This window comes from Arvicanthis niloticus, chromosome 19 (genome assembly GCF_011762505.2).
Source record: "Arvicanthis niloticus isolate mArvNil1 chromosome 19, mArvNil1.pat.X, whole genome shotgun sequence".
NCBI lineage: Eukaryota > Metazoa > Chordata > Mammalia > Rodentia > Muridae > Arvicanthis > Arvicanthis niloticus.
The window spans coordinates 32,846,037-32,872,195 of NC_047676.1; the positions used below are offsets into that span (position 1 = coordinate 32,846,037).

Sequence of the window (26,159 nt, forward strand, 5' to 3'; positions counted from 1 at the left end):
CCTCTATACAAGTTGCCTTGGTCATGGTGTCTCTTCACAACAATAAAAATCCAAACTAAGACAGCATCCAATTACTAACTTCAAGTTTTCAGGTCACTCCCATGTTCAGATTGCAATGGTCTATGGTCTAAAATGGTAAACATGTCTCTTTCAGAGACAGAAATGCCTTAAAACAGGATGTTTACACTTCTTCCCACCCCTTACAGGTCACGAGAGGGCAGGCCTGGTTAGAAACAGAATACAATGGGCATATACTACAACAGTTACATTTCCCTCTCTTTACAGAAGCACAAGGAAGGATCTAACAGTTCAAACTGTAGAAGTGTATGGCCTCTTTTAAGAATGGGCCTCCCATGTCTGTAGCTTTTGACTTGATGTCATGAACCTCCAACAGTCTACTCACTGTTCCTATTCCAAGGGTGGTTTTCATGGAGGCTTCTGGTCAGGACTCTAGTGCTGTTTGTCTCCTCACTTGAGGGCAGTGGTTTGTCCTGTGAAATCAGCTCTCTGAAGGATTAAAGATGACTTGTTGATTGTTCTTTTTTTCAACTGATTCTTTTAGTAATTATGAGGAGTGTCTATAGGAAGGGAAAGTCTAGCTTCCCAAACAAGAGAGCTTTCATTTTACAGCTTTTAGGAGATTAATTATATTGGATTTCGTTGTTGTTGTTCTTGTTGTTGTTTGTTTGTTTGTTTGTTTGGTGTTTTAAAAGGTTAGAGTTACTGGATGAGCTTTTAATTTTGTGTTTATGAAAGTATCAACATGGTCCTGGAGGTGCATTTAGTTAACTGAAAATTTCAGTTGTGTAAAGCTCTGTGGCTCCGCTGATGAGAAAAAAGTGACATAAAAGTGTTAAAAGCATAACGTGTAATGAGATACAAGAAAATACACCCACAATCCTCTGCTTCTGCTTAAGCATAGAAGCTTTGGAAGAAAGCAAAACAAAACTACGAAAGGGTGAGCGGATGTGAACACTGCTTCACTGGCTGATACTGTTTATTTAAAGTCTGCTTTCTATCCCCACTTCTTCCTTCTATAAAATAATGGTTTATAAAATGTACCTCTGTGGGTTATTTTTAAGAAATGACTTCAAGTACTCTACCCTAAGGTGCATGGTATAAATAGCTTTGTTGATGCTATGTTTGTTGTTGTTAGTTTCATTGCTATTAGGCTATAACTCCTTACCTTGCTATTGCCATTGTTGAAAATAGTGTCTACCACCCTGTGCCATGCTGAATATATGTTAGCTGAATACAGTATACTTAGAGCATTTTTCTGACCTTCCTGCACTCTTGAGATAAATTTCATAATGAAAATATTCCATTCCATTATTTTATCTCCCTTAAAAACCTAGTTTCTATCAAGTTATACAAACAAATACTACCTTGTACATTATAAGTGTGAACCAACAAAGCAAAATAAATACTTTTGAGTACAAATATATAGATGTCAAAAATACTGTAATAAAAAAAATATATTCAGTAAGTTATTGGCCAGTGGGGTCCAATAGGTCTCCCACCCCAAAACTGTACAGGCTATCACCATTGCTTTGGGTCACTCTCCAGAGCTTGATGACAAGGTTCTATTGCTATAGATACCACAAACTTGAGTCACAGGACATTAAGAAAACAAGCTGACACTGACTTGAAATCCTGTTTCCTACTAGCTAGCTTTCATAGTGTCTAAAGGAGCTATGTACACTAACTAGGAAAAGGGAATCAGTGGCCTTGCTCAGCTATGAACCCTGCAAGCTACAAGAACACTGAGAATATGAACCCACTGGTATAATAATAAATTTTATGGGAATAATCATCTCTTTTCTGATTTGATTTGAAGGCTGTTCCACAAGATGAAACTCATGTCTGGTACAGTTAACCGGGCCAAAAATCTGTGGCTGTCTAGCTAGGCCATAGGCCCTAGGGGAGCGCATAATCTATTATTGCTATTTAATCTATTCTTTATGCAATGGATGGTGAACAATACATAACCCTTTATCTGCTCAGCTTTGAGGGAGGATGGGATTGTAGTGTGACCAACCCTGAATGGGACATCTATGATACAGCCTTCTTCCTGAGGCTCAGGCAGCACTAAGGAACAGGTGCAGGAAAGCTGTAGGGTAGAAGTAACAAGTAGTGGATCTCCACAAAACAATAGTATTTGTTAGACACAACAGGACTGTTGCAGACATGAACTCACAGTGGCTGGAGCTGCATGCATGAGACCTGAACAAGATCAAGCCAACCAAATTCCAACATGAATGGGGAAGGGCTCAAAAAGTCCTACCCCTAGCTGTGGATCTATGGGCAATCAATGGATGCTGGAGAACAGAGTCAGTTTTCTTCAGTGATGTGGCCTGAGAGACCACCTAATCTCTAGTACCTACTCCTACACCCATGCAAATACACACAGCACTGCATGGAATTTAATAATGGAGTTCATGTTGAGAGGAAAAAGTAATGGAGCAGATAGAGAAGGAAGTGGAATAGAGGAATTGCAGAGTGCCTTTGGTCAAAACACATAATAGACATGTGTGAAATTTATAACGATAACTTATTTTTAAAAACCCTATACATGGGTTAGAGAGATGGCTTATCTGTTAAGAATGTTGTTCTCCAACAGCCATGTGGCAGCTCACAAATGTCTCTAAGTCCAGGTCCTAGGGACCCAACGTACTCTTCTGGCCTCTGTAGGCACTGATGCATGTGATACATGGACATACACAAAGGAAAACACCCATTCACAAAATAAAAATAAAGGTTACAAAATACGTTAAATGCCGGCCAAGTATGGTGCCATCACTAGGTCAGTAACAACAGCAGTCCTAAGAAGGGCCTAGGTGGGAAAGCGTAAATCCATCAATTTCCAACCATTGAGTTGGACCCAACTCCAGATAGACAGCTGCTGTGGGTTACCCCCAAATAAGTGTCACTATTGCACCACTGGGGTTCCCTTGCCAGGCCTACCATTTTGGGAGTTTGTAGGCTTCAAAGCTGAGTAGAACTAGTAATTACTTTCCTCCCTTGGCAGCTTACATAGCAACTCAAGAGACTATGAGAGCCAGTCCTCAGAGAAAGCTGCCAGGTCGGTTCCAGTTAACTTCCTTGAAGTCCTGTCTTCGAAGTATGCGGTATCTTCATTTTGGGAATTGTCTTAGTCAGGGTTTCTACTGTTGTGATGAAACAGCATGACCAAAGAGCAAGTTAGGGAGGAAAGAATTTATTTGGCTTACACTTCCATACTGCTGTTCATTATCTAAGGAAGTCAGGCTAGGAACTCAAACTGGGCAGGATCTCATGCAAAGATCATAGAGGAGTGTTGCTTACTGGCTTGCTTCCCCTGATTTGCTCAGCCTGCTTTCTTATGGATCACAGGATCACCAGTCAAGGGATGGCATCAGCCACAATGGGCTGGACCTACCCCATTGAGAAAATGCCTTACAGCTGTGTCTCATGGAGGTATTTCTTCAACTGAGGGTTGTTCCTCTCTGATGACTCTAGCTTGTGTTAAGTTGACATAAAACCAGCCAGTACAGGGAAGGGTTCTACCTTCAAGCTCTGGAAGGCAACAAAGGATAATGGCAAATGCCTATAATGGTTTGGGGAGTCTACTGGACACCCCTGGTCTGTGGCTCGTGGAAGGTAGATTATCATCCTGTGTGGTATAACTATACAAAACACAACAAACACACACAGGAGTTGGAGCAGAAAGAAAAGGTGGAAATGATATGAACACTGTACTCACTTATGAAATTCTCAAAAATATTAAAACTTAAAAATGTGAATGCACCCTGTGGGCAGAAAGGAGGCAGAAGTGAATCCAGCCATAAACTAGCTGATTTTTGTCAACAGAATTGGTTCAAGCCTTTTCTGTTATTGAAGAGGAAATCATGTTACTACATCCTGGTTAAGTTGCTGATTAGAGGCTTTACTATACCAGCAAATAATGAGGAATGCACAAGTAGATTTTACAGACATGTTTCTAACTGAAAGGAAAATGGGGATCCAAATATCACAACTTGAAAGCCATAGTCCAGGTCTCACCACACCATCCATCTCTCCTCCCCCTAAGATGTCAGTTAAAAACTGTACATGGTGGCCTTTGAAAACTGCAGATACACAGGAAGACCCCAATCCCGAATGGTTGCCATGCATCCTCACGTGGAACCCCATCAAGGTGGAAAAGTCCCCAGCCTGAATCCCAGAGTTGCTGTTCTCATGGCCGTCCATGTGAGCATAAGTACTGGCCTACGAATACGGGGTTAGCCAAGCAGAAATGATAGACTCTAGTAGAAAATGGGTCTATCAGCATCTAATTAAAGCTCAGTTAAGTCAGATTTATTGACACAGATATCAAGAATATAGAGAGATTGTGACAGCCCCAGCTGGATAAGCAGGGTACTGTATATAAATCATCCTCTCCTGAGGACTACTCCAAAACAAGTCTACAAATCCTGCAGCCAATCACTGCAGCTACAGAGATCCATACTGTATCATCAGCTATCACCATTTTGTGTCAATTCTACCTAAGTTCATTGGCTTTGAAAGGCATAATAGTGACCGGTGTTTAATATGTTCGGATTAAAACTGGACATTAAGTTGTAATGAAGAGTCTGCCAGCATTTTTATGTCATTACTGTTTCCTATAATCCCCTGTGAGCTACACACTGCTGTGATCATGTGGTTCTCTTTCTCTTTCTCAAATAACCCTCTAAAACTGAAGGAACAGTTTTTAGCTCTTAGGTAGTACAAAAATAGGCCACTGGTTATATAAGTTTTGTTTTAAATCATAATAATTATACCATATGGAAAATAGTACAGAGAAAAACATAGCCATATACAATATGATTCAGCCATTCTTTTAAAACAAATCAGAGTTTGACAAGCTTTGTTCATCTAATCTACTGAAGTGGTTACTAAAATAGGAACACTATATATCAAACAAAGGTAAGGGCCATTGTTCATAAAATAAAGAACTCTGTCCTCCTTCTACACCTGGTCAAAGAGGAAAAAAGCTTGTTAAGAACCAGTGAAGCATCATATTTATACTAATAACATTTAAATACCTAGGTTTATATGCCCAAGCCACTAAAAAAGAAATTTGTAAAGCCCAGAAAATTATAAATAGTTACAAAGTGAAAAGCTGAAAATAGCTAGAATAAATTCACCAGTCCATCAAAAACTGATATATTATTAAAACGACTTTGTCTCTGAGCTAACAATAAGAAACTGAACCAAACTTTTGGGAGGATAATGCATACAAATCACTTTCTGTAATGGATGTCTCTACCTCACAATGCAACCAAGTCCATTGTGCCCGAGATAATGGAACTCTCTCACAAAAGTTGCTGCACTGTTGCTAAGCAACAAGAAATAAAGTGTCAAGATGAGTACTTTGTTTTATATCTCTGTATCATCAATGAACCTTGCTTCTCTTCTGCCATTCTCCATGCAAATGGTCATCAGGCTAAGACTTATATTTAGTAATCTACAATAGTCATTAAGTATAAAAAAAAGTAGATAGCATGCTTTTGGCAAGTCTATATTTTACATTTATTAATGTTATAGCAATTTTATTATTGAGGTAATTTCACCAAGTACACAAACACAATATGTCTTCATTAAATACATCTCCATTAGAATCCATTTTTTTTTTTTAAACCAAGCCAACCAGTCATGAAAATTCAAGGAAATGAGCAGTCTCTCAATACTTCAGTCTCCTAAACAAACAGCTCATTTGGTGTAGCTCTGTTAGGATATTAGCAGGCTTTCTGTCAAAACATTCTACACCTGGCCACAGGCACAGCATTTATATTTATGGATACTTCTTTTAGAGAGGCTTAACAATTGAAAATAAAAGTGCAGTTACTTATTCATAAATAACTGAAAACTTATGAAGAAAAGAAGTGCAAGTTGGTATAAGTTAATGGGTCTAAAAGCAAAGCAACCCATACGTGTGCTCTCCATCCCTCTCATGTCTCTGCTAAAAGAAGCAAGGCTGTCAACAGCATTCTGCCTTCAGAGGGAAGGGTCTCCAGGCACACAGAGATCGCTCAGTGACAGAAAAGAATTCCTGCTTGTCAAAGCACACAGTTCTCTGCCCTTTCCTTTTTGTGTTCTATACAACTGGCAAAAAAAAAAAAAAAAAAAAAAAAAAAAAAGAGAGAGAGATAGAGGGTGGATTCAAGAGATCAGATTATACTATTTCACTTCTTGTCTTTTTTCCAGTCTTGTTTTTGAAACAGGATCTTACTGTGCTGCCCAGGCTGGCCCTGAACTCACTGTGTAGTTCAGGCTAGCCTCAAACTTGGAATCCTCCCACCCTGAGTGCTGAGATCATAGGTCTGTGCCACCACGTCTGACAGTGTAAACTGTTTCTTTCATGGTCTTGTTCTTCTCGTGGGCTAACAGAAACAGAGAGCTCTATCAGGTTAACACTGAAGTGCACGGAAAGACATTCACACACTGAATGTCAAGTTTGACATTTCGGCCAAGTTCTCATAAATCCCAAGTCTCCACATGCCAATCAGAGATGTTTGAATGAATGACTTCTGCACAGGTGTGAACAACTGTTGCCTGTGCGTAGTATGAATATTTGAAACTGGATCTTTCTAGAAGAATTCCTCAGTATGGTCAAAAAGTATTTGCCCCATGGGGACAGAAACATTAATTCTTATTGTCAGTCTTTATACACCATGTTTGTCCTTTATGGTCCACTGGAGACAGCCTGAATCCCACTGCTTTTGCAACTTTGTATCAAGTCCTTATTAAACTCAAGATTTAAAATAAAAGACATTTGGATGAAGAGGTAGCTCAGCAGTCAGGAACACAGGCTACCCTTGCAGAGGACACGGGTTCAGAGCCCAGCACCTACATGGCAGCTGATAGCCTTCTGTAACTTCAGTTCCAGCGGATCAGAGGCCCTCTTTGGCCTCTGAGGGTGCCAAGCTCACAAATGGTGCACAGGTAGACAAAGGTGAAACACTCATATGCATTAAATAAAACACAGAAATTAAACAAATAAAAAGCAACTTAAGAAGAGAGGAACCACGTCTGCCCCCAAGGTGCTATCATTTTCTCTAAAGCAGCAGGAACATAGTCAGTCTCTAATGTCAATACGCTAATTGTTCTGCTTCGTGACAATTCCAAATCCACAGGATCCACTGGAGTAATTAAGCCACCTGGCTGAAAGCCACTGTGTTCCCACATTCTATTATAGAGGGAAACAATAACCACTCTGATCGCTTCTGCTAAGATAATTCATGAGGCTTTATTAATGCAAAGGTCTCTAAACAGAACAGGGAGTCACACAACCCAAGATAGTCCAGTCTCAAAATCACATTCTTTCCTCATCCGCATCTCACTGTCTCACTGTCTGTTGTCTGTTACTATAACAAAGTAACCTGTCTAAAGAAAATGCAAGGACAAAGAGTGGAGCAGAGACTGAAGGAAAGGCCATCCAGAGACTGCACCACCTAGGGATCCATCCTATCTGCAGACACCAAAACCCAGACATTACTGCTGATGCCAAGAAGCACTTGCTGACAGAAGCATGGTATAGCTGTCTCCTGAGAGGCTCTGTCAGAGCCTGACCAATACAGATGTGGATGCTTGCAGCCAATCATCGGACTGAGCAGGGGGACCTCAATGGAAGAGTCAGGGTAAGGACTGAAGGAGCTGAAGGAGATTGCAACCCCATAGGAAGAACAACAATAACAACCAGCCAGACCCCCCAGAGCTCCCAAGGACTAGACCACCAACCAAAGAATACACATGGAGGGACCCATGGCTCCAGCTGCATATGTAGCAGAGGATGGCCTTATCTGGCATCACTGGGAGGGGAGGCCGTTGGTCCTGTGGAGGCTCAATGCCCCAGCATAGGGGGATGCTAGGGTGGTGAGAGGCAGGAGTGAGTGGGTAGGTGGAGGAGGCCCTTTATAGAAGTAGGTGGGAAGGGGAAGGAGATAGGGTTTTGAGGAGGGGAAACTGAGAAGGGGGACTAATTTGAAATGTAAATAAATAAAATAACCAATAAAAAAGTAACTAGGGGCGTATACATAATAGACAAAAACATGGTGTTCAGTATGTAGGTTTAGAGACTAGAAGCCAAGATTAGGAAGCCCATCAGTACTGCCTCTGATGAGGGTTCCCTTGATTACAGTACAACATGGAGAGAAAACAAGATGGCGGCCCTGAGTAAGACAAGCCCTCGACTAACTCACTCCAGAAGACTAGTGTTAATCTCTCTTAAGGGAACCGTTACCATTTCCTAATTACCTCCCACTAATCCCCAAATCTTAAACATTCCTCCAGCCAGGCCTTAGTTTCCTCATAGTGACGACCAGGTTTCAGAATATGAACCTAAGTGGGTCAAATCCCATCCAAACCCTAAGAAAACCTTAACATTTCATGGGAACTATTATAAAACGTCCAAAAAATAAAAATTAAGTTTTACATAGCTCTGAAGAAGGAATCACCACTACCGTCTAAAGAAAGCTACTCATGTAAGACTGTAGCCTACCACCCTGCCCAGAAGAGACAATTGGAGCATACTTTTGATCAAAACACATAATATGAACTTATAAAATTCTTAATAAAAATTATTTCTCAAAATCCTATAAATGGGTTAGGGAGATGCCTTTGCAGTTAAGAATGTTGTTCTCCTAGAAGATCTGGGTTCAATTCCCCAACACCCACATGGCGACTCACAAGTGTCTCTATCTCCAGTTCCTAGGGATCCAATGCACTCATCCGGCTTTTATAGGCACTGAATGCATGTGATACACAAAAGCAAAACAATCATAGACATGAAATAAAAATAAAGGTTAAAAAAAATTGAAAATCCTGGCTATGCATGGTGACACATGCCTTTAATCCCTGAACTTGGGAGAAGAGGCAGGTGGATCTCTGTGAGTTCGAAGCCAGGCTGGTAAAGCCAGTTCCAGGACAGCTATGGGCTGTTACACAGAGAAACCCCCTTCTTGAAAAAAACCAAAACCAAAACAAAACAAATAAACAAAAACAAAAAAAAAGTCATCACAATGTAGCTTTTCACTGAACACTCTGTTCATGAATTGCTTCTTTCTTTGACATTTCCTAGTTTTCTCATGTTTAACAACATTGTTGCACATTCTCCGTTTCCATTATTTACTCTGTATGACCTGTCTGGACCATGAGACTAAAAGTTCCCTGGGGCAGAGAGCTCTCTCTCCTTTCTGTTCACGGATGAATTTGTAGCACCCAGAGAAGTGCCAGGCATGCTAGAATTTCAGAGCATGGGTGAATTTGTCTTAAACATCGCTGAGACATATTATCTGGTACTTGGCTCAAAATAAAACGGGCGAGGAAGAGATGGAGATGTAGATGGGGCAGGAAGGGTGATGGACACCCAACTGCAGCAAGCGTTGGGCTGAGGAGAGTTAATTGCAGCCTCTGCTTACAGTTAAATACAGTCACAGCTATACATCTTAAACATAATTTTGCAATGTCATTTGCGCCTCAGTCTTTGCCTTTCCATACTCTCTACCCAGACACAACATGTGTCAGCTTGGAGGATGGCAGATGTCCCCTAATCTTTTCCTCAAGTCACCCTCCTAAAGAGATGGGGTTTGCCTGTCAGTGGTACAGAACATGAAGTCACAGTTTTCAAAGCTTTGCTCTTACAGATACAACAAAAAGAAATGTTAGAATATTATTTTGGAAAATACACTTTTGGAGATCCTTATGACACAGGATTTTCAAAAGAGGGAGATTGAAAACATATAATTATCCTCATAGTGGTTGCCTCTGGGAAGAAGGCAGGCTCTTATATTCAATAGACAATTCATAGGTCTTCAATCTTTGTAAGCCAAGCAGGTGGTGTGTACATATTTGTATATCACTATTATCCTCTGATGCAAACAATTCTTTTGATAGGCAATTTTATCAATATATGTAAATATAAAGAGTAATGAAAAGTAATATATTTATTGTAATTAAAGGTGAAAAGTAACTAAGTTAGTTGAAAGGGCGTTTTGTAGATCTTTGTTTTATAACACCAACTTAAACACAGGCTGATGGCACACACACACACACACACACACACACACACACACACACACAAAATTAAAAAAAAAAAAAAAAAAAAAAACAGGTTATTTCAGTTACAGTCAGCACTGGCAGCCTTCGGTGGTGAGTCAGACGACCTTTTCTGACAACACGTGTAAGTGCGCTCCAGGCTGCCTTATCTGCAGTCTCCTAAGTGAAGCACTCTCTGCCCTCCTCTAGGTTTTCTATATTAAGCATGAAAAAAAGAAAAAAAAAGAAAAAGAAACAGAGAAAAGAACGCGGTTGAGCGTGCTGTGCACACAGACGGCTGGGACAGGGTGTCATGGGGAGTTGGGAGGTTGACAAGAGTCTTCCTGAGACAGACCCAAACAGACCCAATGAGCCAGCCCAGGAGACTAAACAGCCCTTGCTGTTCCTCATTGTTCAAGTGCAATGCAACACCCAGGAGTCACTCTGGACTGGTTTTATTCATTAGCTTGTGAAGTTCATCAGGGACAACTTCACCCACTCAGAGAGAGGGAGGTCCAGAAATAACAGTCTGGGGCTAAAAAGAGAAACATCTTTCTGGCTTGTGTGCCAACATGTGTGCCCACTTCTACTGTCTCTCTTAAATAATCACCCAGTTCTTTCACAGGGCCAGACAGATACAACCAGAAGCAAGCAGGCTGCAGCTTCATGGGGAAACACCCAAATGGTTGCTGCTTTTCAGAAAGATAGATGTGATGGTGTTCGCACATTGCCGTTCACTTTTTTGCTTTTATGTGTCACCAGGCTGTCTGTATTGAATGCATCAGAGAGAGAAAACATATCTCTAAATGTAAGACTGTTAGCTATACAAGGTAAAAATAATATCAAAGGTGACTTGATTTTCTCCTATTCAAAAACATGCTGGCTTATTTCTTGATATAAAACATTTATCATAAATGAACTGTTATATAATTGAGTAACACATGTTGGTGCATGATTTACGGAATTCAAACACTTGGTAGATGGAGGCAGGAAGGTCAAGTCCAAATATGGCTATAAACATAGTTAAGACAATTATCTTTGTCTCTGCTATCTGAAAAATAGGACCTAACACAACGATCCTTCTCACTGTATAAGATACTATCCACCGTACTAGAGTAACCTCCAATGACCAGATATGGGGAAAAACTGTGGAAAAAAACACTCAATAAAATGAGAAGAATCAAGAGAAAAAAACGGAGTAAATTCAGAGGGCTCCTGCTCACAGGCTGACTCAAAGTCACCTTCAAAGTATATGGTACAGGTGGCAAAGAAAGCTTCCAACAGACTGAACGACAACAACCCAACCCTATATACCTGCTTTTGAAGTCTCCTTCACATATGTATAACCCAAGAGGCAGGAGGTTGGTATAAGCACCTATTGAGTCTAAAGGGCTCTGAAACATCTCAAGCCTTTTTCAAATGCTAAGATGCCCAAAGGTGTCAGTCAATGCCTGGATTCAACCACTCTGAGTAAACACATTAGAGTAGTTATTTATGCAACCATTCCTGTTAATAAATTCCCAGCATCTACCTGAGGAAGCCAATCAATTTCAAGTGGTATGATTTCCTACTTTACTGGCATACCATACCATATACTATAGAGTCAGGTAACTATGACTGTACACATACTTACCTATGAAACTACAATGGTCCCATAAGATCATACAACTCAGTGATGGTATACCTACCTTAGTTGGCATAAGTCATGTTCTAGGATATTTGTACAACAGTAAAATCATTTCTCAATGTATTCTCAGATGGTCTCTAGCCACTCACTGACACATGACTGCCTATCAACTCATCTTGGGATTTTCATTTCATTTTATTCAAAGACCATATTACTTTTATAAGCCAAACAGATTTTCTAAGACAGCGAAGCATTCTAGTGAGCTCACAGTTGACCAGGAAGCTGTTGACTATTATAGATCTAAATTATATCTTAAAGAAAATCTCCCCAAATGTAAAATAAAACAAAAACCTTGTCCTTATTAGCCCTCCTAAAAACTAATGCAAAAGAATCGGCCCCATTAATTTCAAAGCCTTGTCTCTTACCTCCACCACTGTGGTTCCTGCAGCTTTGCACATTGGCAAATTGAAGTTTCTTGCACTTTTCCTGTATCAGACAGGGAGGACAGAGGAGGGAGACAAATTAAAAAGACAAGATATATCTCTTTTGACTTGAAAACACAGACTTTTAGTCTTCCAAGAACCTATGAATTTTTGAGTGCATGACTTGCACCTATCTTTAAACGTGAAAGGACTCATGGCCATTTCATTGAGTCTGTCTGATTTTTATAGTAGGTGAAAGGAAAAGACTAGTTTCTTCTTGCTTAGTCAATAGCTGTTACACAGAAAAATAAAGTGGGTATTCATAAATACCTGAAATTAAACTCCTCTAATTTTTTAACTAAGAATAGACTTTGTTCCCAGAGTTAAATAGTTCACTGAGAAACTTTTTTTAAAGCAGAAATAGTTAGGGATGACCCCTACAGGGATGTATGTAGCTTGGCGGTAAGGCATTTACTTGGTGTGCACCAGGCCCCGGGTTCGACTAGTTTCTTCTTGCTTAGTCAATAGCTGTTACACAGAAAAATAAAGTGGGTATTCATAAATACCTGAAATTAAACTCCTCTAATTTTTTAACTAAGAATAGACTTTGTTCCCAGAGTTAAATAGTTCACTGAGAAACTTTTTTTAAAGCAGAAATAGTTAGGGATGACCCCTACAGGGATGTATGTAGCTTGGCGGTAAGGCATTTACTTGGTGTGCACCAGGCCCTGGGTTCCAACCCCCAGCACCAGAAAGGGCAAAGAAAAAGGGAGAAAATGCTAAGTGTTTCTAAAGAGGGGCCTCTGCTAGCTGACAGGATAGGAACTACTCACTGGTGCTGAGTGAGCCCTCCTAGGGAGTCCTTGAGTCCTTGGAAGAGCAAATTTGTGGTGTCTGGATCACAGTGACTGTGAATGAGATTTGCATCCTAAGCATCTAGAGCATCTGAGCACTGTGCTGAGAGCTCTCACTTCACACCACTGACTGGCAGCACCTACATATGGGCAGCTTACAAGGGCCCAAGTTAAGTCTACAGAAAGCACAGCCAGGCATCAGAGCACAGGGAGAAATTCTATAAATACCTTCAGTTAACTATAAATAGTTAACTGTCATTGGGTACATAACTTCACTCATCTTTGTTTTGTTGTTGTTGTTTATAAAGCATCAGCACTCCACAAACATCACGCTAAAGGTCAAAGAAAGCACCAAGATGTCAGATGTCTGCCTAGAATTCCCAAAAGTGGTTGTATGCTAAAAGCCCAGAATATAAGGAATCAGAGCATCAATATCTCAGAAAAAAATAAATAAATAAATAAACAAACAAATAACAATGAAAGTGCCACTAAAAATTTGTGCTTAAAAGGAGAAGGGGGTATGGGATAGGGGTTTTCTAGGGAGGGGAAATGGGGAAAGGGGATGGCATCTGAAATATCCAATAAAATATCCAATAAAAAATTTAAAAAAATAATTTGTACTTGATGCCAAACTACAGCTGTTAAAATTAAAAAAAAAAAAAAAACCTTTGTTTAAAGCAGCAAATAACAAAATTGACGAAGATCATGTAGATTATTTCTTATATACAGAATCAACATGGCCCAACTTTCAAAACATGACTGTCTAATCTACAAGTCTAAGACATTAAATACTCATAATTACTTAGAGTTCAGTATGCAAAGGTTAATCAAACAACAGGAAAATCATGTAGGCCTGTGGCTATCCGGAAAAGGAAAACAAGCATTTGTAAAGATAATTAGCTTTTCAGACAGAACCTTCAGAAGGTTTTCCTAGGAGACATCAAATGCACAAGAAAAACATTCACCGAAACTATTATTTCTTATTAGCGATTTTCCCCAAAACATCAGAGAAATTTTGACATTTTAAGACACTGTTTAAAAATAACAATATTAAAAAAAAAAACAATATTAAAATAAAAGATAACTGCTGGCTGATCTCATGTTTGCTAAGAAAACACTCTTGGCAACTGAAAATACAGATGGAAAAAAAAATACTTGTATGTAGCTGTGTACAAGAGTACATCAATCCTTTTCTTTTTAAACAGAGTCTCAGGTATTCCAGGCTAGCCTCAAACTCATTATACAGTGAAGATGACTTTGAACTTCTGATCTGCCTACCTCCATCACTACCCCCAACTGCTGGGAATGTAATACCATACCTGGTGGGGGGGAATCAAACCCAAGGTTTGGGCTATGCTGGGCAAACACTACCAACTCAGCTACATCCCAGCCCTGTATCCAATTATTTAGCAAGCCAATAAGTCTAGCATATCAGCAGTACCATCAGCAGGCACCAGATGTTCTTCTGAACACATATACATATGCAGGTGTGTATGACTGAAAGCCATTTTAAAACGGTCAGACAGCATCTCACTATGATATCCATTTCTCTGGTCATAATTTAGAAAACAGAGTCTTTGTTATACACATTGCTTTGTTACATTCACATTGTTTAATTTCTTTATCCGAAGTGCTAAGGCTAGAACACAGGGCCTAAGCAAGCCCTGCACCTGAGCTATAGCTCCTGGTATTACCTTGGTACCCAAGGTAGGAGGTGAGGCTGAGGGCTCAACAGACAAGGAACAGGTGGACTGGCTACAACAGTATGTTTTGTTGTGTTCTCTTCTGTTTTGTTTAACTATTACAGTACCTGAAAATCACATTTCCTGCCCGGTCTGCTTTCCAAGCTTTCACCAAAGCAAAATCTCCAGTGATGGCTTCCTCCAAAATGAAGTGCTGACCATTAAACTCCCTCACCTGCAGGAGACAAATGAGTTGTCAGGCATCTGTGAGGGTGCAGATGACAGTGCTCTGAAGAGGCACATGTGAGGAACAGAAGCCTAGCGACAGACAGCAGCTTTTGCAGGGAGAGGCATCTCAAGAGATTTCTTCAGTAGCATAAGGCTTTCTCAAAATAGTCCAGGGAGGCTTCAGGAAGAGGATGTGCAGAGTCCCACAGTAAGTGCAAGTCTGGTACATTTGAGAAACTCAAACCTCCACAAGTGGTCAAGCGTGTTAATATCCATTTGACTGTGCGCCTTGGTTACCTTTGAGCCAATGGAATACAGTCCCTCTTTCCTTCTACCCCCTCCAAACTAAGATGTGTAAGTTACACAAAATGGCTTACCTATTGTTTCTCTTTAACTGTGATCCATAATTAGTGTTGAGAGAATCGGTGATCACAAGAAAGTAAACTAGGAACTGTCATGTCTACCTACTGTGCGCTCGATGCAAGCCTCCTTTCATTAATATCTTCATTTACCTCCTTTGATGGATTTTCTTCACATAAAATCTCTGTATGATTTTTGCATTTGCTCATAGGAAATTCTTGATTTCCGTTTTAAATGCTGGTTTTAACAAATTGAACATCTCTAGTCTTTAGTGTTTAGTGATATAACACAATGCTATTGACTTGTTTTTTGTTTTTTTTTTAAACATTTACTGCCTTTTTGGGAGTTAATATAAAAACAAAACTCTCCTTTGCCATTATGTCCTTCCTGTCTTTTCCCCTTGGAGAGCTGCCTCTGGGAATTAAAGAGAGAACTGAAACAGGGCTAGAGAGGGCTGGATCTGTTGTGTTTAAATGCAGCCCTGTGAAGGCAGAACTCCAACCGCTTTCCTACTGTGCCCTCTAGTGGAAAACAGAATGGATGCATTTTCTAGAAGCTTGCAACTCAGCCTGGGGTCCAATTACTTTCTGCTTTGCTTTGTTTAGGGGAGGATGAGATTTGAACTTGGGATCTCATATACTTGGTCACTGAGGTTTCAGCCTTACTTTTAAAGTCAGAGTTTCAAACAGACTATTTCGTAAAGTTTCTCCAACAATAGCTCAGTTTCTAGCTAGAAAACATGAGCTATGAAAAGCACCAAAGACTTCACTAATATGAAATTATATGACACTGGCTGCACATCGACATACATAGTTATTTTAAAGGTCTGTGTATTTCAGAAGTCATCACTGTGAATGTCAATGGGGAGGCAGGTAGTGGCACATGATTACAATCCAAGCCCTTGAGAGGCAGAGGCAAGAGGACTTCTGGGAGATCAAGAGGAGCCTGGGTCTGTGGAGCTTCCAAACCTCTAGAACAAAGCTTTCACAAAAGGAAACAAACAAAAAACAATCCACCAGTGATGAATGTTGAGACATAGAAAACACAAGTATTTTCTAAACACATTACCTAGTGTTGCCTGTTCTAATCTCCAAAGACAGAAGCTACTAGCTTTACCAAGCTTACTGCTGTGCTCACTTCAAATGGTGTGTGTGGCCTCCAGTTCATCTTTAGGTTCTTCTTGAGTCCACTCCAATAAGAGTTTTCCAGTGACCTCGTTATCTGCACACTACTGCTCAGTTCTAGTCACACTTCTTCCTTTGACCCAGCTGCTCCCTCTTTTTATTTTTCAAAGCAGCAGGCTCCACGGACTTCCTCTGGACCTCCCCTCCCATCTCCCACTGCAGCTCTTCCTCTTCTGGGTAGCCATTAACTGTCAAAGAGGAGCTCTCCATCCACACAGTGGCCAAGGACACTGTCTAGTCATAAGGTGTGAATACCTACAAGAACGCCATGAGTCCTATTCGATAAATTTTCTGACCAGAGTCTCCAAGCACTTCCTCTTGAGTCTCCTGTACTTAGGTATACGTCTTCTCCAACAGACTGAGGTCTTTGGTTACCCCATGCCTTGCCTATCTCAATAAACAGCAATCTTGTTTCCTGTGTTCTGTGTCATATGTTGTGGCTCTACCATCAACACCTGACCTAATTCTAATCACTGTGCACAAACTACTTCACCACCTTATGCCAGCCACTGTCTATTCCCACCAGGATCAATGCACGGCCTCCCAACTTGGGCCTCCATACTGCTCAATAGTGAGAGTTATCTTTACAAGATGTAGCTTGGAACGCATCATATTCATATACATTCCATTCGCTTCTGACCATAGTGAATGACCTCTAAGCCATGTGAGCAGACAACAGGCAGAATAGAGATGGAGGTCAGAGACTGAGGGAGGCAGGGATGGAGAGAAAAGAGACAGACGAACAGATCCACACAGAGAGAGGTCAGAGAGGCAGAGAGATTGATTTTTACATAAAGTTACAAAGGTACTAAATTCATGCACCAGGCTCCAGACACAAATGAAAAGATAGAAAAGACTCTAGCCTTCCACAGTCTCTTGGGGTATGCTAATGTTGCATTTTCTAACAAGCTATCAGAATATTAATCTAATTTCTCAGGGTACTTTTATCATATGCTCCTAAGCTTTATTTTCATTAGGTTCCTGGGATTGATTTTTTGTTGTTGTTGTTTCTTTTATCAAGAAACTTTTTAACCTAATTTGGCAGTGAAAAAGGCTAAATAAATAAATAAATAAAAACACTTGAATTAAAGCTTAAATCAATATGGATCACTCCCAGAAAAGAAGCAAAACTCCAGATGAAAGACAGCTGGGGACAAATGTCGGACAGTAAGGGGCATGATCATTGGCCTCCTGTCTCCCCAGAACAGCAACAGAGCCAGCAGCACTCCATTCCAAGTACTGCCGGGCACCCCCTCATTGGCTACTTCATCTCCCTGGAGGTGGAGCCCAGCATTGTTGCATCCACCACTAGAGACTCTCTTCCTTGAGTCACCAAGACGAAGAGAACAGAAAGACATTTTTAAATTCAGAATAATGTATTGGGCTGTGTACTTTTTAAAATTATTTCAAATCTATGACAAATACTCTATCTAGAGATCTACTGTTGTCTAATATGACTAAACTTGCTCACTCTGAAGTCCCCCATCCCCCCATCCCACCCCACAGGCCAGTCAAAGAAAAGCTGAGCTATGTCTAAGATACAAAATAATAAGCACAGGTGGGAGAGGAGTTTCTTGGTCCCATAAAAAACGAACACAGGCCACAGGCGGGGGGCGGAATGTAAGGGTGGGGAGGGGGTAGTGGGGGGGTAGGTGCGGGCACAACCTCAGAGAAGCATGAGAAGGGGGGATGGGAAAGTGTTGGGGGCCGACTTGTAGCAGAAAGCGGCTATCAGCTTTGCAGCCATCTTGAGCCATATACCCTGACATGAGACTTGGATTACAATAGCCTACAACAGCTGAGCACACTCCGATAATCTTGGTTTAGATACCTTGAGATTAAAGGTGTGTGAGATTAAAGGTGTGTAATTTAGAAGTGTAGAGATCAGATTTAGAGACAAGACCTAAGGGCATGATTAAAGGCGTGACCAAAAGGCATGGCTTAGAAGTGAGACATATAAAAGGCAGAGGCAGAGGGCAGAGACATTAGGGAGACACAGCAGACAGAGGAGACAGAGAAGAAGACACTTCAGAGAGTACAACTTGGAACTAGGAATTAGGTTAGAGAGAACAACTTGGAGTTAGTTATTAGACATTAGGCACTTGGCACTTGGAAGAAGAAACTTGGAACTTGGAGGCACTAGGAACTAAGGACTAAAAACTTAGGACTTGGGACTTGGAGAGAGGAAGAGAGACTGAAGAATAAACGGGATTGAAACACATTCTGTCTGGTCTCCATTCTTCGAGTCCGCCCTCACTCTCTCTTGCTGAACCCTGACCCACGGACTGGAGCGGCAGCCCGGGCCTCAACATTTTGCTCTCGGGCCGTGACATTTTTGGCCGCACGAACATGGGACTAGTGCGGTTCTCAACAGGAAAGGAGGTTTCTGGGTGGTGGGAGGAAGTGGAGTAAGGGGATAATATCTGAAACGTAAATATAATACCCAATTTAAAAAACAAAAGAGATTGAAAAAAGGGGAAAAAAGGAGAAAAAAGAGAAAAGAAGAAGAAAAAAGAAAGAAAAAAAGAAAAAATAGGAGATTTAATAACACAAAGGGAAGGATTTAGAAATTTAGGAGGCAATTTATGTTAATGGAAACAGCATCATAGAAACTGGAAAATCACACCCTCATAGAAGCACAAAGAGGGGGGATGGGATAAGGGGTTCCTGGGTAGTGGGGGGAATGGGATAAGGGGATAAAAGTTGAAATGTAAATATTACAACCAATTTTAAAAAGGGGAAAAAAAAAGAAAAGTTGTTAGAACCAACATCTTTAAAAAAAAATGTCAGCCCTCTAGGAAAAAAAAAATTTTTTTCTTGATACTAAAACTTGATCTGAAAAGTGTATATTGCAGAATACACAGCCTTGGTGTATCTACTCATCAAGCAAGCTGAGCAGACCTGCCCAAACCTCCGATGTCCTGGAATTCCATCTGGATGCAGTGAAGACACTGCATCAGAGGCTTATCAATTTACTCTTCCCCCCACCCCTCTTCTAATATCTCAACGTCCTTAATCAGCTTGAAGAAGTTAAGGAAGAGTCAGCACCCCTATTCCCTGGGCTTGGGGACTAAGGTGGTAAATATTGGGCTGTCTTTCTAGGAAAAAGTAGTGGTTTTGTTGGAACAGGGAGGATTAGCTAGGACTTATTTCATAGCCATAACCAATTGGTAGAAATCTGTATAATTAATATCAAGATGAAGTTATAATTTCTTAAATGGTATAAAATTTACTTTGATTTCAAATGTAAGGTTTTCATTGGTATGAGCTTCTTATTGATATAAAAGTGAGATGAATATTGATACTCTCATGGGCATTGTGCCTGTATAACACATTTAGGAATACAAGGCTTAGACCCAGTCCTTCTTTAACTTTTTTAACTAATTTGGGACGGTTAGCCTATGAGTTAAGGGACTATAGCAAATTCAGGGCTTTGAGTTTCTTGTTAGGGTGTTTTCCATATTTTATTTAGAAATAGCTGAGAGGAGTGAACAGACAACAGTCCAGGTTACCTTACATGGATAGTTGGTTTTCAAAACGTCAGAAGTCCATAGAATTGACATTACAAATATTTCTATATTAATGTTCATTTTGATTAGAGACCTGTCTGCTCCTGACAGCTTCCTGTCGTGGATTCTAAGAAGAAATTGAGCATCCTTGGAGTTACTCCAGTTGTGTGGAGTTACTCCACTAGGCAAGAATTGCCTCTTTCCATCTACAGACAAATTACTGTCCAGAAAAGGACACACTTGCAGAATAGTTGACTGATTATATCTGCCTAGACAGAGTAATCAGCCCTTAATAATTCTGCAGCACTAAGGTCTGTCAGATGATTCTGGGCCAGAAGGCTGAAGATCAGATGTTCCAACATTCAGTAGTATAGGGGCTTTCCAGGTGTTCAGCAGTCTCTATAAATTGGCTAAGTTTTAGAAGCTATGCTTTGTGCTTCCCATAATTTTAGTTAACTCAGTCATTCTGGATTTCTGATGGGGTTGAAGACCTATAGTCTCATAGCCAATCCTGGCTATTTACTTTGAGAGAAAAGATCTGAGTGGATGGTTTTCAGCTGACATTCATTCTAAAGCCAAGAAAAAAAGCCAGGTTTAAAACTAAGAGTTTTAGTTAGGAGAGATGACAGAGGTTCTGGTTAGTCAACAAAATGATGGACTGGGTATTAGGACTATCTTGTACCTCACTGGTACAATTAGGAATAATTGCGCTCTAATTGCATTTTGAGAGAAAAGTTTTATTTTAACAGGAAGGGTGAAGCTAGGTGATGAGAGAGAGAAAGAGAAGGGGGGGCATGGAGGCAGATGTTCATGTGTCTCCACCAGTCAAAGATATATCTAGGTTGGGTGGGTATTGGGTTATACTTCTGATTGAGCATTACCAAACTTATAAAGCCTTTGATTAACATTTTAAAAAATGTATAAAAGCAAAAGGGAAAAGGGGGCATGGGATAGGGGTTTTCTAGGGAGGGGAAATGGGAAAAGGGGATGGCATCTGAAATGTAAATAAAATTAAAAAAAAAGAAAAAAAAGATACAAAATAATGAAAGGGATCCTTCGAATTCCTTCTTCCATTATATGATTATAACTGTGGCCTGTTTAAAAGCTCTCAGATAAATTTAAGATTTCTTCTGTTACTTTATTTTCTTTCAGTCATGTCTGATCACAAGAGCTTAACACAATATACAGTAAACAACTTTTGGGTCTTTTTATTTTAATAGAAACATAATAATCAATGGTAAATGTTCTCACTTTTGTTAAAGCCTTTTGGAAAGTCAGTTAATTAACCCTAGTTAGTATATTATATATAGACTATAGCTTCCTTCAGAAATTTAGTTAACTAACCTTAATTATAGTATAATGTATAAATAATTCTCTTATTCTAATTTCTCTGTGTGGTTTGTTTTAAGAATGAGCAGACACCCAGGTTTAACTACAAGTCTCACCTGTTAGAAAATGAATGACTGTTTATCTCACTAAGGTCGCTATCAAATGAGTCCACACAGAATCTCTTGGGGAAATTAGTTTCGTATCGTCCCGTGGGTGGGGAGTTTCTTACCTCTCGTGGCTTGCTGGCAATGGCAATACTGCCATCTTTGTTATATTTGATGGGTGATCCTCCTTCTTGTACCAGGGTCCCATACCCTGTGCTGGTGTAGAAAGCAGGGACTCCAGCCCCACCTGCACGGATCCTCTCTGCAAGTGTGCCCTAGGAATGAGCAACCACAACTGTGAGAAACCCACAAAGTGCACTTCGGACAGGGAGCACAGACACTGTTAGACGTGGGTCCCACTTTCTAGAGGCTCACCAACATGGAAAGCATGTAGCCATGTACGTGCTCGTGAATCGCCAAACTGAGGCATCAATTAAAAGACAATAACCATCCCATTCTCAACCCACATTCAAATGTAACTGTTCATGTGTCTAGTTGTGCTTTCCATCTCCAGACTCGCCCCTCCCCCCACACTGGTCTCTTAACATCCTACCAATGTCTACTTGAATATCTTGAAATCAAACTTTAAACTTAATTATGTAAATTTAGCTCTGTATTTTTTTAAATGCTAAATTTTCTTTTACCATGTATCACGTGTAAGTGTAAATTAAGTATTTTTTTTCATTAGTAGCAATAAATAGGCCAGACAGAGTAGAAAATATTTGCTATTTATTTACTTACTTACTTATTCACTTTGCATCCACTCACTGCCCATTCCCACCCACCCCCTCCTACAATCCCTCCCCATTTCTCTTCCTCCTCAGAGTGGGTAGGACCCCCCATATCCCCCCACTCTGGCACATCAAGTCCCTGCAAGGCTAGGAGCATCCCCTCCCACTGAGGCCAGACAAGGCAGCCCAGCTAGAATAACACATCCCAGTTTTCTGAGAAACTGCCTGTATCTAAGGAAAAGTTCAAATTTACTTTAAGATTTATTTTACATAACTTTCATAAATGTTTTATTGATAAGGTTATCTAAGCAAGGAAAATTCAAAGCCAAGCAAGCACTGACATGTGGGCAAAGTGACTGCTAATAGCTAGCTGGGAGTGGAATAGTAAGATGTCACACCAGGTAAATGTGTTTGCCACCTGTTGTGCTATAAATGAGAAAGGCTCCCATAGGCCCCAATAGGCTCCCATAGGCTCCCATAGGCTCTGAGGTGTTTTGAATAGGAATGGCCCCCATAGATTCATATGTTTGAATGCTCGGCCCATAGGGAGTGGTGCTATTAGGAGGTACAGCCTTATTGGAGGAAATATGTCACTTTGGAGGTGAACTTTGAGGACTCCTATATTCAAGCTACACCCAATGTGACGTGATCTCCTTCTGCTGCCCAGGGATCAAAATGTAGAACTCTCAGCAGCTCCTCCAGTATCATGTCATGCCATCACTGTCATGCTTCCCACCATGATGACTAAACCTCTGAAACTGTAAGCCAGACCTGATTAAATGTTTTCTTTATAAGAGCTTCCATGGTTATGCCATCTCTTCATAGCAATGAAACCCTAAGATGGACTCACATATTTGAGTGTTTGGTTCCCCAGTTGGTGAAACTGTTTGAGAAGGATTGGGGGTGTGGCCTTGTTGGAAAAGTTGTGTCACTGGGGATGGGCTTTGAAGTTTCACAAGTGCATGTCATTCCCAGTTAGCTCTCTCTGAGTCCTACTTGAGGATAAGAATGTAAGCTCTTGGCTACTGCTCCAGTGCCTGCCTGCTGCCATGCTCCCCACCTTAATGGTCATGGACTCTGACCCTCTTCTTTCTTTTATAAATTGCCTTAGTCCTAGTGTTTTGTCATGGCAATAGAAAAGTTAATAAGACAATACCCAAGCCTAACAACCTGAATACAATCCTCAGAACCCACAGTGGAAGGAGAAAAGCAACTCCTGAGAGTGCCCTCTGGTTACCACTAGTGCGCTATGGAGTGAACATACCTGCACACACACACACACACACACACACACACATATAATAATAATAATAATGATAATGATAATGATAATAATAATAATAATAATAATAATTGTATATATACATATTTTAAATTTCTTAACGTTTTGTTTCACAATAGAAACAGGTAGGTATAGGTGAAGTTTCTTTGCATCTCCTTCTGATAGAAGACCCTCCCTCTCCCAGAGATAGATGATTTCAAACTGATTCCCTAGCTCTCTCCCATCCCCAGCTGACTTTCAGGTTTCATGTAGGACACTAACTCTAACTTTAAATATGTCCTCTCTCATACCGAAACCACTTCTAGGGTGCTACTACCCCATGCTTACTAGACAGTCAATTAAATAGTCAGAAGTCAGAACTGACATAGCTATCAATGATGCTGTTTGCATTATCCTAACCTGAGAACTCTGTATTCACTGGGGCTTTTAAGTACTTAACAAAGGAACTAACAGTAAGGATCTCAGTTACTGAGCCTTGTGAGTACACAGGTAACGCTGAAGAAAAGAAAGATGGGTCACATACATCATATTCATCAGCTAACTGGTTTTCTGTTCCAACAAATAGATAAGAGACTCTACTCTGCCCTGTATCTGTTTGCCCTTCCCAAACATGCTCCCCCATCTCTCTGCCCACTGCTCAAGAGCCTGAAAGGAGAGTTTGTCTGTAGACAAAACCCCTGTGGGTGCCACCTTTCTTCCCTAAAAGGAAAGACAGTCCCTACCACTCCATCAGTGTTCCTTCCACCCCAGCCCTGAAGCTGCAAACGAAAATGAAAGAGAGTATGGTGCCCCCCTCTGTTGAGGAAAGAAACATTACCTTCTTTTAAAGAAAAACATTTAATAAGTATTAAGGAAGTCCCTCTCCCATGTATGCATCTTCTGACAATACAGAGATAACGCAAAAGAGTAAAGGTCCGTGGCCAGTCATACACAACCTAGGCGACATGGTACCTTCACCTACAATGTGAAGGCTATATGGGAAACTCTGGACTATTGAAGCTGAAACTCGAACCTTCAATGTTCCAGGGGTCCAAGGACATATTTAAGATAGAGACAATTCACCCTCAGACAAACTTCACTCTCCTGACATGAGTCAGCAAGATTTGACTATTCAAAAAGTTTCCAACCCTGACATTCATAAAATCTGCCTTGTAGGACAATCTCAGACATTTCAGTGAGTCCTTTTGTTTGCTTCTGGCTCAATGGACATTGTAGTGTCATATTAAAAATTTTATCCAGCAGCTTGAATATTTTCTACTTAGCAATACTTAATTTTCCACTGTCCTGGGAAACATTAATCCTCCAGAATCCAACAGAAGTGACCTAAACACAAAATCTCTTGGTTTGACCAAATACCATCTCTCTGTCTTAAACAACAACGAAAATTTAAGAAGGAAAAAGGAGGTTTTCTGAAAACCGGTACTGAGACAACAGCAGGGTGATTTCCTTACCTGAGGTGTCAGCTCTACTTCTAATTCACCGGAGAGGAACTGTCGCTCAAACTCTGCGTTTTCTCCCACATAGGAGGAGACCATGCGTTTTATCTGCTTGGATCGAAGTAAGAGGCCCAGGCCAAAGTTGTCAACCCTAAATTGAAAGGAAGGTAGTTGATAACCATGAGACCGACTGACAAAACACTGTTAGTACATGGGTTTTGTTTTTTTTTGTTGTTGTCGTTTTTGTTTTCGGGGTTTTTTTTGTTTGTTTGTTTGGTTTTTTTAAAGATGCAAAATTTTAATACTTTGAAAAAAAAAAACTAAAGAATTCTATTTACATTTTCCTTCTACTCCCTCACCACTGCAAGATGATCACAAGGCTGCTCGACTTCTTTCTTAAAATGGCAGGGAGAGTACAATTTAAAAGGCTGACAGGGATCCCAGCACCTGGGAGACAGAGGCAGGTGGAGCTCTGGGTTTAAGGCCAGCCTGGTTGATATAGTGAGTTCCATGTCAGCCAGGGCTATGCAGTAAAATCCTATCTCTAATCCCCATCCTCAAGATCTCAGAAAGTAAAGGGCAGAGCTAATACTCCCCAGACCACATCCATTTTATAGCTCTAGACTACACATGTTTATTCTTTCTCCTGCTGCAAAGTGATCTTGAGACAGGACCTAAGCAAAGATGCTTTGAAAACATCCCAAAACACTGCAGAGGCTGTGTTCACCTGGAAAGAACAGGTACTATATTAAGATAAAGATGAATGAAATATTATTATTATATGTGTAATTTAGGCCATATTTCAATGGCCTAAATTATACATAAGTCTAAGAACTTTTCCTGTATCATAGGCATTTTACCTAACCATATTTACATACTTGAATGTTCTCAGTCCTCTCAAATGAAAAGACTGCAGGTAGCAAAATGAATCCTATGCTTGTTACAACACATATATTTTGGTTTAATATTGTAAAGTATTCAGTTTATTCTTAGATTTGGGGCAAGTACTGTATCTCTAGACGTATACATTTCTTCTTTATTCCTATAATATTTTCAAAGAAAAATGTGCTACATTTTAAAGCACAATTCATGTAATAGGATAGACTAATCACTGAATGTGAGCTTGCCCCTTTCCAGTCAGCTTCCCTCCCTAATCAAAGGTTTTAGACGTTCATTAGCCAATTAGAGAGAGAAAACAAACTTTGTAGGTTGGTTTGTCTGTCTGGGACAGTCTCACTACGTAATGTAAATCAGCCTGGAACATGAGACCCTCCCACCTCAGCCTTCCAAGTGCTAGGACGCAGGTCTGACTATCTAAAACTCTTTTTAAAGAAGAAATATTTTTTAGTAGTGAAAAT

At 40.3% G+C, this 26,159-nt stretch overlaps 1 protein-coding gene across 1 annotated transcript in view; it reads right to left on the reverse strand.

Moving 5' to 3' along the window:
* Oxct1 (3-oxoacid CoA-transferase 1) overlaps positions 1-26,159 on the reverse strand; it is a 124,599-nt gene that overhangs the window by 80,330 nt on the left and 18,110 nt on the right. The window contains exons 4-7 of the mRNA XM_034523346.2: positions 24,817-24,952; positions 21,478-21,627; positions 14,767-14,873; positions 12,106-12,166 (exon numbers count right to left, since the gene is read on the reverse strand). Coding sequence (XP_034379237.1) covers positions 12,106-12,166; positions 14,767-14,873; positions 21,478-21,627; positions 24,817-24,952 — 454 coding nt within the window. The remainder of the gene's footprint in view (positions 1-12,105; positions 12,167-14,766; positions 14,874-21,477; positions 21,628-24,816; positions 24,953-26,159) is intronic.